Source organism: Mobula hypostoma, chromosome 3 (assembly GCF_963921235.1).
Source record: "Mobula hypostoma chromosome 3, sMobHyp1.1, whole genome shotgun sequence".
Classification (NCBI taxonomy): domain Eukaryota; kingdom Metazoa; phylum Chordata; class Chondrichthyes; order Myliobatiformes; family Myliobatidae; genus Mobula; species Mobula hypostoma.
Genome location: NC_086099.1, coordinates 224,393,070 through 224,411,694, shown reverse-complemented (window position 1 = coordinate 224,411,694; position 18,625 = coordinate 224,393,070). Strand labels below are relative to the sequence as shown.

At 44.9% G+C, this 18,625-nt stretch overlaps 1 protein-coding gene across 3 annotated transcripts in view; it reads left to right on the top strand.

Moving 5' to 3' along the window:
- Nucleotides 1–18,625, top strand: part of parp10 (poly(ADP-ribose) polymerase family member 10) — a 71,085-nt gene that overhangs the window by 14,453 nt on the left and 38,007 nt on the right. Inside the window, exon 1 of one of the 3 annotated variants that reach the window (XM_063044633.1) lies at nt 4,494–4,647. The exons of 1 other annotated variant lie outside the window; for it this stretch is intronic. In XM_063044633.1, coding sequence (XP_062900703.1) covers nt 4,647 — 1 coding nt within the window. In that variant the 5' untranslated portion in view covers nt 4,494–4,646. One more of the 3 variants, XM_063044634.1, reaches the window with a different exon arrangement.

Genomic DNA, 18,625 nt, shown 5'->3' with positions numbered 1-18,625 from the left:
CCTTTGACTAGTGGTGTGCCACAGGGATCAGTGCTGGGTCCATTGTTATTTGTCATCTATATCAATGATCTGGATGATACAAAGATTGGAGGTGTAGTGGACAGTGAGGAAGGTTTTCAAAGCTTGCAGAGGGACTTGGACCAGCTGGAAAAATGGGCTGAAAAATGGCAGATGGAGTTTAATACAGACAAGTGTGAGGTACTGCACTTTGGAAGGACAAACCAAGATAGAACATACAGGGTTAATGGTAAGGCACTGAGGAGTGCAGTAGCACAGAGGGATCTGGGAATACAGATACAAAATTCCCTAAAAGTGGTGTCACAGGTAGGTAGGGCTGTAAAGAGAGCTTTTGGTACATTGGCCTTTATTAATTAAAGTAGTGAGTATAAGAGCTGGAATGTTATGATGAGGTTGTATAAGGCATTGGTGAGGCCGAATCTGGAGTATTGTGTTCAGTTTTGGTCACCAAATTACAGCAAGGATATTAATAAGGTTGAAAGAGTGCAGAGAAGGTTTACAAGGATATTGCCAGGACTTGAGAAACTTGGTTACAGAGAAAGGTTGAATAAGTTTGGACTTTATTCCCTGGAGTGTAGAAGAATGAGGGGAGATTTGATAGAGGTATATAAAATTATAATGGGTATAGATGGAGTGAATGCAAGCAGGCTTTTTCCACTGAGGCAAGGGGAGAAAAAAACCAGAGGACATGGGTTAAGGGTGAGGGGGAAAAAGTTTAAAGGGAACATGGGGGGGGGCTTCTTCACACAGAGAGTGGTGGGACTACGGAATGAGCTGCCAGACGAGGTGGTAAATGTGGGTTCTTAACATTTAAGAATAAATTGGACAGATACATGGATGGGAGATGTATGGAGGGATATGGTCCGTGTGCAGGTCAGTGGGACTAGGCAGAAAATGGTTCGGCACAGCCAAGAAGGGCCAAAAGGCCTGAATCTGTGCTGTAGTTTTTCTATGGTTTCTACAGCTGTGAAGATCCCTGCTGCACCTGACGACCCTGTGATCTCTGGCTCAGAGGCCGATGTTAGGCTGTCTTTAAAGAGGGTGAACCCTCGCAAGGCCGAAGTCCCTAACAGAGTACCTGGTAAGGCTGTTAGGATTCATGCCAAGCAACTGGCAGAGTATTCAAGGACATTTTCAACCTCTCACTGCTATGGGCAGAAGTTCCCACTTGCTTCAAAAAGGCAACAATTATACCAGTGCCTAAGAAGAATAATGTGAGCTGCCTTAATGACTAGTGCCCGATAGGACTCACATCTACAGTGATGAAATGCTTTGAGAGGTTGGTCATGACTAGACTGAACTCCTGCCTCAGCAAGGACCTGGACCCATTGCAATTTGCCTATCACCACAATAGGTCACCGGCAGATGCAATCTCAATGGCTCTTCACACCTATGCCGGGAAGCTGTTCGTGGACTATAGCTCAGCATTTAACACCATCATTCCCACAATCCTGACTGAGAAGTTCCAGAACCTGGGCCTCTGTACCTCTTTCTGCAATTGGATCCTCGACTTCCTATCCGGAAAACCACAATCCATGTGGATTGGTAATAATATCTCCTCCTTGCTGACGATCAACACTGGCGCACCTCAGGGGTGTGTGCTTAGCCCACTGCTCTACTCTCTCTATACCCATGACTGTGTGCTAGGCATAGCTCAAATACCATCTATAAATTTGCTGATACAACCATTGTTGGTAGAATCTCAGGTGGTGACGAGAGGGCGTACAGGAGTGAGATATGCCAACTAGTGGAGTGGTGCTGCAGCAACAACCTGGCACTCAACATCAGTAAGACAAAAGAGCTGATTGTGAACTTCAAGAAGGGTAAGACAAAGGAACACACACCAATCCTCATAGAGGGATCAGAAGTGGAGAGAGTGAGCAGTTTCAAGTTCCTGGGTGTCAAGATCTCTGTGGATCTATCCTGGCCCAACATATCAATGTAGTCATAAAGAAGGCAAGACAGCATCTATACTTTACTACGAGTTTGAAGCGATTTGGCGTGTCAACAAATACACGCAAAAACTTCTATAGTTGTACCGTGGAGAGCATTCTGACAGGCTGCATCACTGTCTGGTATGGAGGCGCTGCTGCATAGGACCGAAAGAAGCTGCAGAGGGTTGTAAATTTAATCAGCTCTACCTTGGGTACTAGCCTACAAAGTACCCAGGACATCTTCAGGGAGCGGATTCTCAGAAAGACAGTGTCCATTATTAAGATCTCCAGCACCCGGGGCATGCTCTTTTCTCACTGTTACCATCAGGTAGGAGGTACAGAAGCCTGAAGGCACACACTCAGCGATTCAGGAACGGCTTCTTCCCCTCTGCCATCGGATTCCTAAATGGACGTTGAACCCGTGAACACCACCTCACCTTTTTAATATATATTATTTCTGCTTTTTGCACATTTTAATCCATTCAATATAAGTATATTGTTACTTATTTATCTTCTTCTATATTATGCATTCTATTGAACTGCTGCTGCTAAGTTAACAACTTTCATGACACATGCCGGTGATAATAAACCTGATGCTGATTCACATAAAGGAAGGGAACTAGCAGGAGAAGGGGGGTGACGAATGGATTGCATGGGTTGTGGAGGGGAAAGAGGCAGGGTATTGGGGACTAGGAAGTGCTAGAGATTTGGATGAGACTAAGACAGACATCTTGGTTGGAATGGAAGTATTGGATTGAAGGGCTGTTTCCTTGCTGAATACCTCTGCTAATCCATAAGCATTGATTCTATTGTGTTGCTTTGTATTTAATTCAAGATCAAGTTTAATTATTAATCAACCAGGAGTAGCCCCCTAGTAAGCCTCAGACTCGCTCAGCTCGCTTTCGTCTAGTGGGAGCAGCCTTTGGCCCCGCCAGACTGGGTAATCAAGTTTGTGTGGATGCTGTGTGATGTACCCCACCCCGCCCTGCCAAATAACAGACAGTACACCATATGCGATTAAATGATTACACTTTATAGATCTTACTGGAACTATGTAATTAATAGAGATAAAATATAAAAGGGAAGTAAAAGGCGCCAAACTTATCAAAGTTCAACCACTTCGTGCACAACAGCTGGAGCTCAATTAACGGAGTCTTCTTTCCACCATTTGATCCCCTCCAACCTCCTCGACCCGCTGCCTGGGAACAACCACGGTGGTCGACCAGACGCTCCACACGAGTCTGTCCTTGTCTCTTCTCGCCGAAGACCCTGGGTCTCGGACTCCGGCTCGGGGTCCTTCCCGCCGCCCAGCTTACAGCATCATGTCTCCTGCCCCAAAGCCCGCGAAAACAATAGCTTACAGACACACAAGAAAGAATAACATCTATCCCAATTGGTTAGCAAATGAATACAATTCTTGTTATCAGTAATATAACCTAAACAAGCTGCTAGAGAGAGTGCCACTGTCTCAACAGTTAACATCACAGAGAAGCCATTTTATTTTTAACATAACAAAGAAGCCATTTTATTAGCCTTAGCAATTACAGACATCCCACCCTGCAAAAACTCATTTCAGGGAGGTAGCACCATCAATTTGCGGGAGACTCTGGGAGAGGTGGGATGTCTGCAATAGAGTAGCTCCGCAGCTAGCCAGCTAGTTTAAATAACGTTAGCTATGCTAATGAACGAGTAACACCTGTTAAACTCACCTCAACATGTCTTTTACAGTCTTAACCCACCATGGGCAATAGAAAAGTCACTGTTGCAAACAGTACAGCAAGCAACACTGTCATTATTTTTGACCCCGATTAGGCAGGGGTACACTTTAGGGTAGTCTGGGGTGATGTACGTTTTATATTTTCTTTTTTTTTGGAACACTCTGCCATGGCTCTCTCTCTTTCGTGCGCGTGCTCTCTCTCTCTCTCACTCTCGCTCCCACGTTCTCTCTCTCTCTCGCTCCCGCGCTCTCGTGCTCGCTTGCTTTCTCTCTCAAAAAAATTGATTTCCGGGTCAGTTTATATAATTTGTGGGCATCAGGGAGCCACTATTAATATGCGGGAGACTCCTGGAACTTCCGGGAGAGGTGGGATGTTTGCAATAACATAAAAGAAGAAACCCCTTACACAGGTATGAATATAGCCAAATGAAACAGCGTTCTGCTGGGGGCAAGGTGAAAAACACATTACCAACAGCACATAGCACATCTGGTTATGATAGCAGAAAACACACAATCACCAAAAGAAAATACAGCCCAACTCCTTGAATGGCGTGGCCTGTAGATTAATGGTGCATGGGATGTTGTCCTACTCCAGCTTGTTCTTCCACTGTGAATACCCACAAGAAAATGAATTTCAGGGCAGTACATTGTGATATATATGTACTGTGATATTAAAATATATTTAGAAGTTCAAAACTTTGAATTTTTGAACATCTACCCTATGAAGCCTCCCTTGGTATTTTACACATTTGGTTACATCTCTCACTTTTCTGAAACTCCGAGGAATACAACAACCCTGGCGCAGTGGAATGAGGCTGAGATAGGCGCTGTGGGCTGAATGGCCTGCGAGTCTGTGGGAGTGTTTGCTCTTGCTGAAGAAAGCGGGCAGGTCCCCGCCCCCGGCTACGTCGCTGCTGTCGGTGCTGCGCTGGAAATCGCCGCTGCCGCTTTGCGGCCCAGATCCCGGCTCTTCCTTCAGTGAGTGTCCGTCACCCCCGGGCAGCGGGGCCGAGCGCTTCCAGGCGTGGGGGAATAAAATTTGTGCCGGCGCTCGGGCCGGGACCAAAGCGGCGGGAGATTTGGTCGTTAGGGGGGAGGGGATCGGTTTCACTGTCACCCTACGCCCTCGGCGGAAAGGTAGGTAGGGAGGGAGGCGAGGACGGGCTGCCGGCGGTGGGGGAATGGAGTTGGCGAGGGGATGGGGCTGTTCCCGGCCGGGTTCGGGAGGGATGGGGTGGGGTGGGGGTCTTCTCTTCAGCTGAAACTTATAGAGTGTCCCGCTTTCCTGTACTTTTACTTTCGGTTTCGTTTTCCCTCCTTTTCCGGGCTTCTTGGTTTGTGTTTCATCGGTACCGAACGGGAGCCAGGGCTCGCCCTCTCTCTTGTGTGGGAGGGGAGAGGGTGTAAGGGGGGGAGAAGGAGCAATTTGGTGGAAGATATAGATATAGGGGAGGAGGAAGGGATAAGGTGAAGTGTTGGGATAGAGGAGTTGTGAATAATTGGGCCCTCCACCTCCGTCTCCTCTTCTGAAAGTTCAAAGTAAAATTTATTATCAAAGTCATCACATACAACCCGGAGATTCTTTTTCCTGCGGGTATACTCAGCAAATCTTTAGAATAGTAGCTGTAAACAGGATCAATGAAGGAGCAGGAGCAGAGAAAACAACACGGTGTAAATGTATATATAAATAACAATAAATAAGGAGAGCATGAAATAACAGGAGAGAGAGTCCTTAAAGTGAGATCACTGGTTGTGGGAACATCTCAATAGATGACTGTGGTTGTCCTCTTTTTTTTCCCCCCCTTCCTGCCCCCTCCCCCAGCCTGAGTGAGTGCCAATGGTGCAAAGATGTGTTTGTGTCCCAGCTCCCTGGTGAAGAGGGTCTATGCAAAGGGTTTTCCAAAGACATTGCAGTGTATGTTGATGAGTTGTGGACAGAGAGTCAGAAGTGCTGGAATCTGGAGCAATGTGCAGTTTGCTGGAAGAACTCAGCCAGTTAGCAGCACCTATGGAGGGATGATTCAGGTTGAAACCGTTCTCTCCACCTGAAACACTGGAATCACAGTCAGGATTAACGTCACTGACATATGTTGTGAAATTTGTTGTTAGATGGCAACAGTATGGAAGCCGTGGCAGTACAATTTGGAGAGCAAGCTGTTGCTTTTGCAGTAGACTGTCCCTCCATATAATGATGAATCTAAAGGAATGGCAGAGACTGATGCAGTTTGGCATAAGGAGTTGCCAGTCTGTGTAGAAGTCACCCTAGGAGTGCCTTAGGAACTCCAGACCCATTTTCTTCCAGGGGAGGGGGGGTTAGTTCCAAAGCCTTTCACATAAGTGGGTATAACTGAAAGGCAGTGGATATTTGAGATTAGAGTTTTCCTTCTAGATGAGCTGCTCATCACAGCTAACAAGCCCCATCCGCTTGAAGTAACTGGTTTTCAGGTACCAGTAACCTGCCTTTGCTCCTTATCCTGTCAATGGAAACGGTTCCACTGGGCTCAGTCAGCTAAGCCACATATGAAGGCCAGAAGCTGGAATTGAGGGCTATTTGAGACGCATGCCATTGGGAACATTTAATAGGCAGTGCGAGCTTAAGTTCCTTAAGGTTGTCATAACCGGGGGGTGGTAGTGGGGATAAGCTCCCACTACCTATTAAATGCTCCCCAAAGGCGTGCAGCAACACATTGGAATAGATAATAAATTAAGAAAATTACAACATATATAAAATTAAGTAGCACAAAATGGAAAGCATAACAAAAAGTAGTGAGGTAGTGTTCATGAGTTTATTGTCCATTCAAAAATCTGATGGCAGTGGGGAAGAAACTGTTCCTGAAACATTGAGTGTGTGTCTTGAGAACGGGAAAGAGTCCTCGAGCAAGCAAGAGCTTGATCTTTGCAAATGGAGTTCTGACTTGTGCATGCCTGTAGATCTGCACATTGGATTTTTTTTTTGAGGTCCAGAGGTGAGTCAGGTGTGGGTTGGAAGTGTGACGTGATGGAAGCAGTGATTTTCTTCGGAAGTTCTTTTACCTATCTCTCCACGTTACGTCCATGTGATGGAAACCAGCCTCTCCTCCGTGGACTTCTTGTTGCATTGGGGTAAATCAGCCAACGTAATTGGCCCAAAACGTCAACTATACTTTTTTTTTTCCATAGATGCTGCCTGGCCTGTTTGTTCCTCCAGCATTTTGTGTGTGTTGCAATGTTATCAAAAACTTCCTTCCCACCTTGGGCATTCACTCTTCTCCCCTCTCCCATCAGGCAAAAGATAGAAAAGCACATACTAACAGGCTCATGGACAGCTTCTATTGAATAAGAAGAACTCAACCTAGGAGAATAAGATGAACTCAACCTCACAATGGACCTGTCGTGGCCTTGCACTGTAATGTCTGCCTGCACGGCCCTTTCTCTATAACTGTAACACTGGAGGGAAGAGCCGGTTGGGTTATGGGCCAAGCGCAGGCAACTGGGACAAGTAGAGAGTATGTTGTGGTCCACATGGACCGGTTGTACTGAAGGGCTTGTTTCTGTGTTATATTACCCTAAGACTCTCTACTCTGCATTCTGTCTTTCCCCATGCGCTACCTCAATACACTGATAAAATGATCTGTATGGATAGCATGCAAAACAAAGTTTTCAATGTGACAGTAATAAACCAATTTAACAATTTACAAATGTATGAGGGGTGTTTGATGGCTCTGGGCCTGTCCTCACTAGAGTTTAAAAGAATGTGGGGGGGTTCTCATTGAAACCTCTTGAATATTGAAAGGCCTAGAGTGGACATAGAGAGCAATGCACACAAAATGCTGGAGGAACTCAGCAGGCCAGGCAGCATCTAGGAAAAGAATACAGTTGATGTTTTGGGCCGAAACCCTAAGGCGGGACCCTTTGGAAACCTTCGGAGTCCTACCAAAGGGTTTTGGGCCAAAACGTTGTCTATACGCTCTTCCTAGATGCAGCTTGGCCTGCTGAGTTCCTCCAGCATTTTGTGTTGCACGGATTTCCAGCATCTGCAGATTTTCTCTTATTTGTGAGTGGATGTAGAGAAGATGTTTCCAGGATCAGGGGCAGAGCCTCAGAATACAAGGATATCCACTTAAAACAGAAATGAAGAGGAATTTCTTTAGCCAGAGGTTGGTGAATCTGTGGAATTCAATGCCACAGATGGTTGTGGAGGCCAAGTCATTGGGTTAAACCAGAGGCTGATAGGTTCTTGAATAGTAAGGGTGTCAAAGGTTACGTGGAGAAGGCAGGGGAATGGGGTTGAGAGGGATTATGGCAGACCAGACTGGCATAATTCTGCTCCTATGTCTTTACCAATACTGACCAATGCTCTCCATTGTAGTTCTTAATCTATAGAATCTGTAGAGGGAGGGGCTCATCGTTATACTGTTCAAAGGTGATGAGGGTTCCTGCCCCTTCACTGTCTCGGACATTCACCCTCACCACTTACTGAGTGAAATGATCTTTTCCTAGTCCAGCTCACCTCTAATCCCGTATGTTTATTATGGATTTATCTGCTGCCGAAAGAAAGTTATCCTCCCTGATTATAAACACAAGGGATTCTGCAGCTGCTGGAAATCCAGATCAATGCACACACAAAATGCTGAAGGAACTCAGCAGGTCAGGCAGCATCTATGGAGATAGGTGGGCTGAGATTAACCTTGATGAAGGGTGTTGGCCTGAAACATGGACTGTTTATTCCCCTCCATAGACGCTGCCTGACCTGCTGAGATCTCCCCGCATTTATTGTGTTCCTCTCTGATCATGGTTACTTTCCAGGTAACTCATTTTATGAGGCTTGATTACATCTTTAAAGAAAACAATTCAGATCAGGCCAGTCTTTGCTCATAATTGAAATTCTTCTGCTTTGGCAGTATCTTTACCAGTAAGAACCTCCCTAGTGCTGTAAAATCCTTGTACGTTCGTTTGGTATTAGAAATGAAATCTCCCCCTTGTCGCCTGAGTTAGCAAGGTTAATATAGCGGGTCATCGGTTAATCGCTTATTTGGGACAACTCTTGAAGAATAAATAATTGAGAAAATAGCCAGGATTTCCTTCATTTATTTGGGAGCTATGCTGCTTAATTGGTGCAGGAAACTGTTGCCGTCCTCTTCCAGTCCTATCGACCTCTTTCCTGTACTTGGGTGTTCAAAACTACACACAACAATAGCGTCATGTACATCTTCAACATAACATTCCAGAACTACACACAATACTAGCGTCATGTACAACCTCAACATAACATTCCCCCTCCTGTACTCAGTACGCTGATTCAATGTGCCAAAAGCTTTCCTTAGGATCTTATCTACCTGTGATGTCACTTTCAAGGAATTATAAGTGTTCCCTAAAGGCCTGCCTTTAAACCCCAGAGGCAGAGTTTAATTCCCATAAGACTGGCAGGTCCAGATCCCGCTGTAAATTTTCATAGACTTTCTCACTGTCCACTACACCCCAAATCTTGGTGGTATAGTGGACGGCGATAAGTCCCTGAAAATTTTCTCTATACTCTTTCAACCTTATGGATATCCACTTACAGTTCTAGGTACAATGTGACTAGTCATGTTGGCAAGGCTGTAGGGACTTGGTCATGAAATAAGTACTGGCCTTGTGGTTCTTTTTGAAATAGAGGAGGCAGAGAGGAGATTTAATGCACGAAGTTGTGAGTGACTGTAATTTTAGACATTTGACTGAAAATATATTTTTACATCCAAATATCATCTAAAACACCAGTAATATTCTTCTGAATAGCTGTACATTTGAAATCTCAGTACTTTCTGTGCAAATGCTATCTGTCTTGGCATTAAGCTTAATGCTAAACGTTTCAAGGCAAGTTTTGCCTATTGATATTCAGAAAATAATAAGGCTCTCTTCTGAGATATTTCTTTCCCCACCTCCAGTTCCCTTGTTCCTCAATTCTTGATTGGAGGGCTGTGTGGGAGGGAAGGGTTAGATTGACCTTGGAGCAGGTTAAAAGGTCAGGACAACATTGGGAGTGAAGAGTCTGTAGTGTTCTATATTTTATGATTACACATTTAATATACTGGAGTTCTGTGTTTACCTCTGCATTTTTTTGGCTGTACTCTCCTTTAATGAATCTTAGGTTTGATTATGGTGATATATACATACTTTGATAATAAGTTTACTTTGACTTTGATTTAACCATTATTGCCACATTTACAAAATGGCACTCTGGCTGTTATCCAATTGTGGAGCAACCAGTTTGGTGACAAGGGATGGAAATGGTAACTATGCCTTTGATTGTAGTTTAGCGTAAGGATGTTCTTATTAAAGAATATTTTTTTTAAAAAAAAATAGAAAAACCCTGAAACTTCAAAGTAGCCAAAGTAAATTTGTTTTCAAAGTACATATGTCACCATATGTATGCTGCCATGAGATTAATTTTCTTTCAGGCATTTACCGGAAAATAAGGAATTTATGAAAAACAATACATAAAGACTGACAAACAACCAATGTGCAAAAGAAGGCAAATTGTGCAAATGAAAAATAAATAATACTGAGAAAATCGGTGGTGCGCCAGTGGAACAGGTCAAAAGCTTTAAGTTCCTCGGGGTCAATATCACAGATAACCTGATTTGGTCCAACCAAGCAGAGTCCACTGCCAAGAAGGCCCACCAGCGCCTTTACTTCCTGAGAAAGCTAAAGAAATTTGGCCTGTCCCCTAAAACCCTCACTAATTTTTATAGATGCACCATAGAAAGCATTCTTCTAGGGTGCATCACAACCTGGTATGGAAGTTGTCCTGTCCAAGACCGGAAGAAGCTACAGAAGATCATGAACACAGCGCAGCACATCACACAAACCAATCTTCCATCTTTGGAAGTTGTCCACGGGAATGGTACCGGAGGATTGGAGGGAGGCGAATGTTGTTCCCTTGTTCAAAAAAGGTAGTAGGGATAGTCCGGGTAATTATGGACCAGTGAGCCTTACGTCTGTGATGGGAAAGCTGTTGGAAAAGATTCTTAGAGATAGGATCTATAGGCATTTAGAGAATTATGGTCTGATCAGGGACAGTCAGCATGGCTTTGTGAAGGGCAGACCGTGTCTGACAAGCCTGATAGAGTTCTTTGAGGAGATGACCAGGCATATAGATGAGGGTAGTGCAGTGGATGTGATCTATATGGATTTTAGTAAGGCATTTGACAAGGTTCCACATGGTAAGCTTATTCATAAAGTCAGAAGGCATGGGATCCAGGGAAGTTTGGCCAGGTGGATTCAGAATTGGCTTGCCTGCAGAAGGCAGAAGGTCGTGGTGGAGGGAGTACATTCAGATTGGAGGATTGTGACTAGTGGTGTCCCACAAGGATTTGTTCTGGGACCTCTACTTTTCGTGATTTTTTTTTAACGACCTGGATGTGGGGGAGAAGGGTGGGTTGGCAAGTTTGCAGACGACACAAAGGTTGGTGTTGTTGTAGATAGTGTAGAGGATTGTCAAAGATTGCAGAGAGACATGGATAGGATACAGAAGTGGGCTGAGAAGTGGCAGATGGAGTTCAACCCGGAGAAGTGTGAGGTGGTACACCTTGGAAGGACAAACTCCAAGGCAGAGTACAAAGTAAATGGCAGGATACTTGGTAGTGTGGAGGAGCAGAGAGATCTGGGGGTACATGTCCACAGATCCCTGAAAGTTGCCTCATAGGTAGATAGGGTAGTTAAGAAAGCTTATGGGTTGTTAGCTTTCATAAGTCGAGGGATAGGGTTTAAGAGTCACGAAGTAATGATGCAGCTCTATAAAACTTTGGTTAGGCCACACTTGGACTACTGTGTCCAGTTCTGGTCGCCTCACTATAGGAAGGATGTGGAAGCATTGGAAAGGGTACAGAGGAGATTTACCAGGATGCTGCCTGGTTTAGAGAGTATGGATTATGATCAGAGATTAAGGGAGCTAGGGCTTTACTCTTTGGAGAGAAGGAGGATGAGAGGAGACATGATAGAGGTGTACAAGATAATAAGAGGAATAGATAGAATGGATAGCCAGCGCCTCTTCCCCAGGGCACCACTGCTCAATACAAGTGGACTCGGCTTTAAGGTAAGGGGTGGGAAGTTCAAGGGGGATATTGGAGGAAGGTTTTTTACTCAGAGAGTGGTTGGTGTGTGGAATGCACTGCCTGAGTCAGTGGTGGAGGCAGATACACTCGTGAAGTTTAAGAGACTACTAGACAGGTATATGGAGGAATTTAAGGTGGGGGGTTATATGGGAGGCAGGGTTTGAGGGTCGGCACAACATTGTGGGCCGAAGGGCCTGTAATGTGCTGTACTGTTCTATGTTCTATATTCTATGCACTCACTTTACACTGCATGCTGTCGGAGCAGTGCTTCCAGGATAATCAAGGACATGACCCACCCAGCCAACACACTTTTCGTCCCTCTTCCCTCGGGGAGAAGGCTCAGGAGCTTAGAAACCATAGAAAAACTACAGCACAGAAACAGGCCTTTGGTCCCTTCTTGGCTGTGCCGAACCATTTTCTGCCTAGTCCCACTGACCTGCACACGGACCATATCCCTCCATACATCTCCCATCCATGTATCTGTCCAATTTATTCTTAAATGTTAAAAAATAACCCGCATTTACCACCTCATCTGGCAGCTCATTCCATAGTCCCATCACTCTCTGTGTGAAGAAGCCCCCCCCCCCATGTTCCCTTTAGACTTTCCCCCCCTCACCCTTAACCCATGTCCTCTGGATTTTTTTCTCCCCTTGCCTCAGTGGAAAAAGCCAGCTTGCATTCACTCTATCTATACCCATCATAATTTTATATACCTCTATCAAATCTCCCCTCATTCTTCTACGCTTCAGGGAATAAAGTCCTAACCTATTCAACCTTTCTCTAACTGAGTTTCTCAAGTCCCGGCAACATCCTTGGAAACCTTCTCTGCACTCTTTCAACCTTATTTATATCCTTCCTGTAATTTGGTGACCAAAACTGAACACAATACTCTTGATTCGGCCTCACCAATGCCTTATACAACCTCATCATAAGATTCCAGCTCTTATACTCCATACTTTGATTAATAAAGGCCAATGTACCAAAAGCTCTCTTTACGACCCTAGCTACCTGTGACGCTACTTTTAGGGAATTTTGTATCTGTATTCCCAGATCCCTCTGTTCCACTGCACTCCTCAGTGCCTTACCATTAACCCTGTATGTTCTACCTTGGTTTGTCCTTCCAACGTGCAATACCTCACACTTGTCTGTATTAAACTCCATCTGCCATTTTTCAGCCCATTTTTCCAGCTGGTCCAAGTCCCTTTGCAGGCTCTGAAAACCTTCCTCACTGTCTACTACACCTCCAATCTTTGTATCATCAGTAAATTTGCTGATCCAATTTACCACATTATCATCCAGATCATTGATATAGATGACAAATAACAATGGACCCAGCACTGATCCCTGTGGCACACCACTAGTCACAGGCCTCCACTTGGAGAAGCAATTCTCTACTACCACTCTTTGGCTTCTTCCATTGAGCCAATGTCTAATCCAATTTACCACCTCTCCATGTATACCTAGCGACTGAATTTTCCTAACTAACCTCCCATGCGGGACCTTGTCAAAGGCCTTACTGAAGTCCATGTAGACAATATCCACTGCCTTCCCTTCATCCACTTTCCTGGTAACCTCGTCGAAAAACTCCAAGAGATTGGTCAAACATGACCTACCACGCACAAAGCCATGTTGACTCTCCCTAATAAGTCCCTGTCTATCCAAATGCTTGTAGATTCTGTCTCTTACTACTCCCTCCAATAACTTACCTACTACTGACGTTAAACTTACCGGCCTATAATTTCCCAGATTACTTTTTGATCCTTTTTTAAACAACGGAACAACATGAGCCACTCTCCAGTCCTCCGGCACCTCACCTGTAGACAGCGACATTTTAAATATTTCTGCCAGGGCCCCTGCAATTTCAACACTAGTCTCCTTTAAGGTCCGAGGGAACACCCTGTCAGGTCCCGGGGATTTATCCACTTTAATTTTCCTCAAGACAGCAAGCACTTGCTCCTTTTCAATCTGTACAGTTTCCATGATCTCACTACCTGTTCTCCTTAACTCCATAGACTTAATGCCAGTTTCCTTAGTAAATACAGACGCAAAAAACCTATTTAAGATCTCCCCCATTTCCTTTGGTTCCGCACATAGCCGTCCACTCTGATCTTCAAGAGGACCAATTTTATCCCTTATAATCCTTTTGCTCTTAATATACCTGTAAAAGCTCTTTGGATTATCCTTCACTTTGACTGCCAAGGCAACCTCGTGTCTTCTTTTAGCCCTCCTGATTTCTTTCTTAAGTATTTTCTTGCACTTCTTATACTCCTCAAGCACCTTATTTATTCCCTGTTTGCTATACATGTCATACAACTCCCTCTTCTTCTTTATTAGAGTTGCAATATCCCTTGAGAACCAAGGTTCTGTATTCTTATTCACTTTGCCTTTAATCCTGACAGGAACATACAAACTCTGCACTCTCAAAATTTCTCCTTTGAAGGCTTCCCACCTACCGATCACACCTTTGCCAGAGAACAACCTGTCCCAATCCATGCTTTTTAGATCCTTTCTCATTTCTTCAAATTTGGCCTTCTTCCAGTTCAGAACCTCGACCCTAGGACCAGATCTATCCTTGTCCATGATCAAGTTGAAACTAATGGTGTTATGATCACTGGAACCAAAGTGCTCCCCTACACAGACTTCCATCACTTGTCCTAACTCGTTTCCTAACAGGAGATCCAATATTGCATCCCTTCTAGTTGGTCCCTCTATATATTGATTTAGAAAACTTTCCTGAACACATTTTACAAATTCTAAACCATCTCTAGACCCCTAACAGTACGGGAGTCCCAATCAATATGTGGAAAATTAAAATCCCCTACCACCACAACTTTATGTTTCCTGCAGTTGCCTGCTATCTCTCTGCAGATTTGCTCTTCCAATTCTTGTTGACTATTGGATGGTCTGTAATACAATCCCACTAATGTGGCCATACCTTTCCTATTTCTCAGCTCCACCCATAAGGACTCAGTGGACAAGCCCTCTAATCTGTCCTGCCTGAGCACTGCTATAATATTTTCCCTAACAAGCAATGCTACTCCCCCACCTTTCATTCTTCTGCCTCGATCACATCTGAAACATCAGAACCCTGGAATATTAAACTGCCAGTCCTGCCCCTCCTGTAGCCAAGTTTCACTAATTGCTATAACGTCATAATTCCACGTGTCAATCCACGCTCTCAACTCATCCGCCTTCCCCGCAATACTCCTAGCATTGAAATATATATACCTCAGAAGATTTTTGCTACCACTCACAACCTTTCTATTAGCGGATTTGCTTGAACTTTTAACATCATTTATTTTCACCCCAGCCACACTGTTAGCTCTGGCACTCTGGTTCCCATCCCCCTGCAAATCTAGTTTGAAGCCTCCGCAATAGCAAAAACAAACCTCCCTGAAAGGATATTGGTCCCCCTGTAGTTCAAGTGTAACCCGTCTCTCTTGTACAGGTCCCACCTGCCCCAGAAGAGGTCCCAATGATCCTGAAATCTGAAACCCTGCCCTCTACACCAGTTCCTCAGCCACTTGTTCATCCTCCAGAGCATCCTATTCTTACCCTCACTGGCACCTAGCATAGGTAGCAATCCTGAGATTACCACCCTTGAGGTCCTGCTTTTCAACTTCCTACCAAGCTCTCTATACTCACTGTCCAGGACCTCCTCACTCTTCCTTGCTATGTCATTGGTACCGATGTGCACCACGACATCTGGCTGATCACCCTCCCAGAATGTCATGCAAGCGATCAGAGACATCCTTGACCCTGGCACCCGGGAGGCAACAAACCATCCTGGATTCTCTGTCACGACCACAGAACCTCCTATCTGCACCTCTAACTATCGAGTTCCCTATCACTACCGCTCTCCTCTTTTTCCACCCTCCCTTCTGCACTGCAGAGCCAGACTCAGTGCCAGAGATCCGGCTACTGCAGCTAGTCCCAGGTAAGTTATCCCCCCTAACAATATCCAATGCGCTTGTTGAGGGGAATGGCCACAGGGGAACCCTGCTCTGCCTGCCCTTTCCTCTTCCCTTGCCTGACAGTGACCCAATTTCCTGTCCTCTGCTCCTTTGGCGTAACTACCTCCCTGTAGCTACTATCTATAATCTCCTCATTCTCCCGAATGATCCGGAGGTCATCCAGCTCCTGCTCCAGTTCCCTAACGCCTGTTTGTTAGGAGCTGCGGCTGGATGCACTTCTTGCAGGTGTCGTTGTCAGGGATACCGGAGGGCTCCCTGATTTCCCGCATTCTCTCTACTCTAAGCAATCTGAACAAAAAAACTTACCGGAACCTACCCTGGCTCTGCCTGTTTTCGCTGAAGCCTGTTGAGCCAAAGCCGTCCCACTCTGACTCAGTCCACTCCGATGATGGCCATTGTATATGGCGGTCTGTTTTTAAACCTTGGCGCGCTACGTCACGCGCCTGGGCAGTGCAGACCCTTCTCCCCGAGCAGTGTTTTAAAAAAAATGACTTTTTCTACCCGAGTTCTTCACTCCCTTCTCAGCTGCTTGCTTCGACTGAAACAAGAACCGTTGAAAATATTGAAGCTTGAAGACTCGTATGGCCAGATTTGGGAACAGCTTCTTTCCAACTGTGATAAGACTGCTGAATGGATCCTAACCCGGATCTGGGCTGTACCCTCCAAATATCCGGACCTGCTGCTCGTTTTTTTTGCACTACCTTACTTTCCCTTTTCTATTTTCTATTTATGATTTATAATTTAAATTTTTAATATTTACTATCGATTTGTAATCCAGGGAGCATGAAGCGCAGAATCAAATATCGCTGTGATGATTGTACGCTCTGGTATCAATTGTTTGGCGACAATAAAGTAAAGTGGTGGTATGGGACCTGAAACTCCCGAATCTCCTTCCTGATGGTAGTAACCTGTTTATGAGGGCAAGTTCGTAAGTGCAGGTGTTGGGAATTTCCCACTTTGCTATTGGCTGAGCAAGAAGTCCAATGTCAGCACAGCTCTGAAATAGCTCCAAAGTTCAGCTAGTGAGCTGGAGAGTTCCACTTTCAGTCTTGCTGGACCTGCTGCTATGAAGGTATGTGGTAAACAAATGGGATTTCCCAGCAATATGCATTCCTGTACCCAGTCCATTTCAGCCAAAGCCCTCACCACCACTGAACAGATTTACTGTGAGCACTACCACATGAAAGCAGCATCCAACATAAGGAACCCCCCCCCCCCCAACCATCCAGGCCATGTTACCATTGGGGGAAAAATGTACAGGAGCCTGGATCATTTTAGTAAGCAGATATTCTTAGTAATATTTTTTATTATTTGCACAATTTGTCTTCTTTTGCACATTGTTTGTCAGTCTTTGTTATGTGTAGTTTTTCACGCATTCTATTGTATCGCTTTGTTTTTCATAAATGCCTGCAAGAAATTAAATCTCATGATAGTACCATGTATTCCGGTTGATTGGGACACCTTGGGACCAGTACGTTTTGCTGAACTAAACAGCTGCCCCAATTAGCCAGTTTCATGGAAGTAGTTTAAAAAGGTATAAAAAAAAGACAAAAGTTACAAATTATGTACCTAAAATGAGATACAGAACAAATTAGAACACTATCAATACTACTACAGTACTATAAAACTGTGTATTAGTTCCTAATACATATCGATAGAGGAATTTATCTGTGTCACGTTCTTTTGACTGCAACTGAACAAGATCAGCGCAGACACCTTCTTACGATGCTATCGATGACTGCATGCTCAAATCTTTGTTTTCATTGTAATATTCAATATGATTGCCAGTACCTTCAAATTCTTTGTAGTTTTTAACTTATTGAAGAAGTGAAATAATTTCATTTTCACTTCTGGTCATTTCTGGCATCTGCAATCGTGTGTGCTTCAAACTGCAGTGAGCAAAACTAAGTCATCTTACTGCTAGTTTCTCGCCAACTATCAGTGATAAGAATCGCTGCTTTTTGAACAGAAACATGCTTAACTGATGCGATTTGAAAACTGTTTGCTCAAAGCATGATATAGTGTCTAATGGGCACACAAGTGCATGTGACTGATACTAGTTAGAAGCTACACATGCCCTTACACTTCCTCCCTCACCACCATTCAGGGCCCCAAACAGTCCTTCCAGGTGAGGCAACACTTCACCTGTGAGTCGGCTGGGGTGATATACTGCGTCCGGTGCTCCCGATGTGGCCTTCTATACATTGGCGAGACCTGATGCAGACTGGGAGATCGCTTTGCTGAACACCTACGCTCTGTCCGCCAGAGAAAGCAGGATCTCCCAGTGGCCACACATTTTAATTCCACAACCCATTCCCATTCTGACATGTCTATCCACGGCCTCCTCTACTGTAAAGATGAAGCCACACTCAGGTTGGAGGAACAACACCTTATATTCCCGTCTGGGTAGCCTCCAACCTGATGGCATGAACATCGACTTCTCTAACTTCCGCTAATGCCCCACCTCCCCCTCGTACCCCATCCGTTATTCATTTTTATACACACATTCTTTCTCTCAATCTCCTTTTTCTCTCTCTGTCCCTCTGACTATACCCCTTGCCCATCCTCTGGGTTCCCGCCCTCCTTGTCTTTCTCCCCGTACCTCCTGTCCCATGATTCTCTCGTATCCCTTTTGCCAATCACCTGTCCAGCTCTTGGCTCCATCCCTCCCCCTCCTGTCTCCTCCTATCATTTTGGATCTCTCCCTCCCCCTCCAACTTTCAAATCTCTTACTAACTCTTCCTTCAGTTAGTCCTGACGAAGGGTCTCGGCCTGAAACGTAGACTGTACCTCTTCCTAGAGATGTTGCCTGGCCTGCTGCGTTCACCAGCAACTTTGATGTGTGTTGCTAGTTAGAAGCTGTTGGGCAACCATCTCCTGGTCCAGTTAAGTGACAAAGTGACCCAAGTA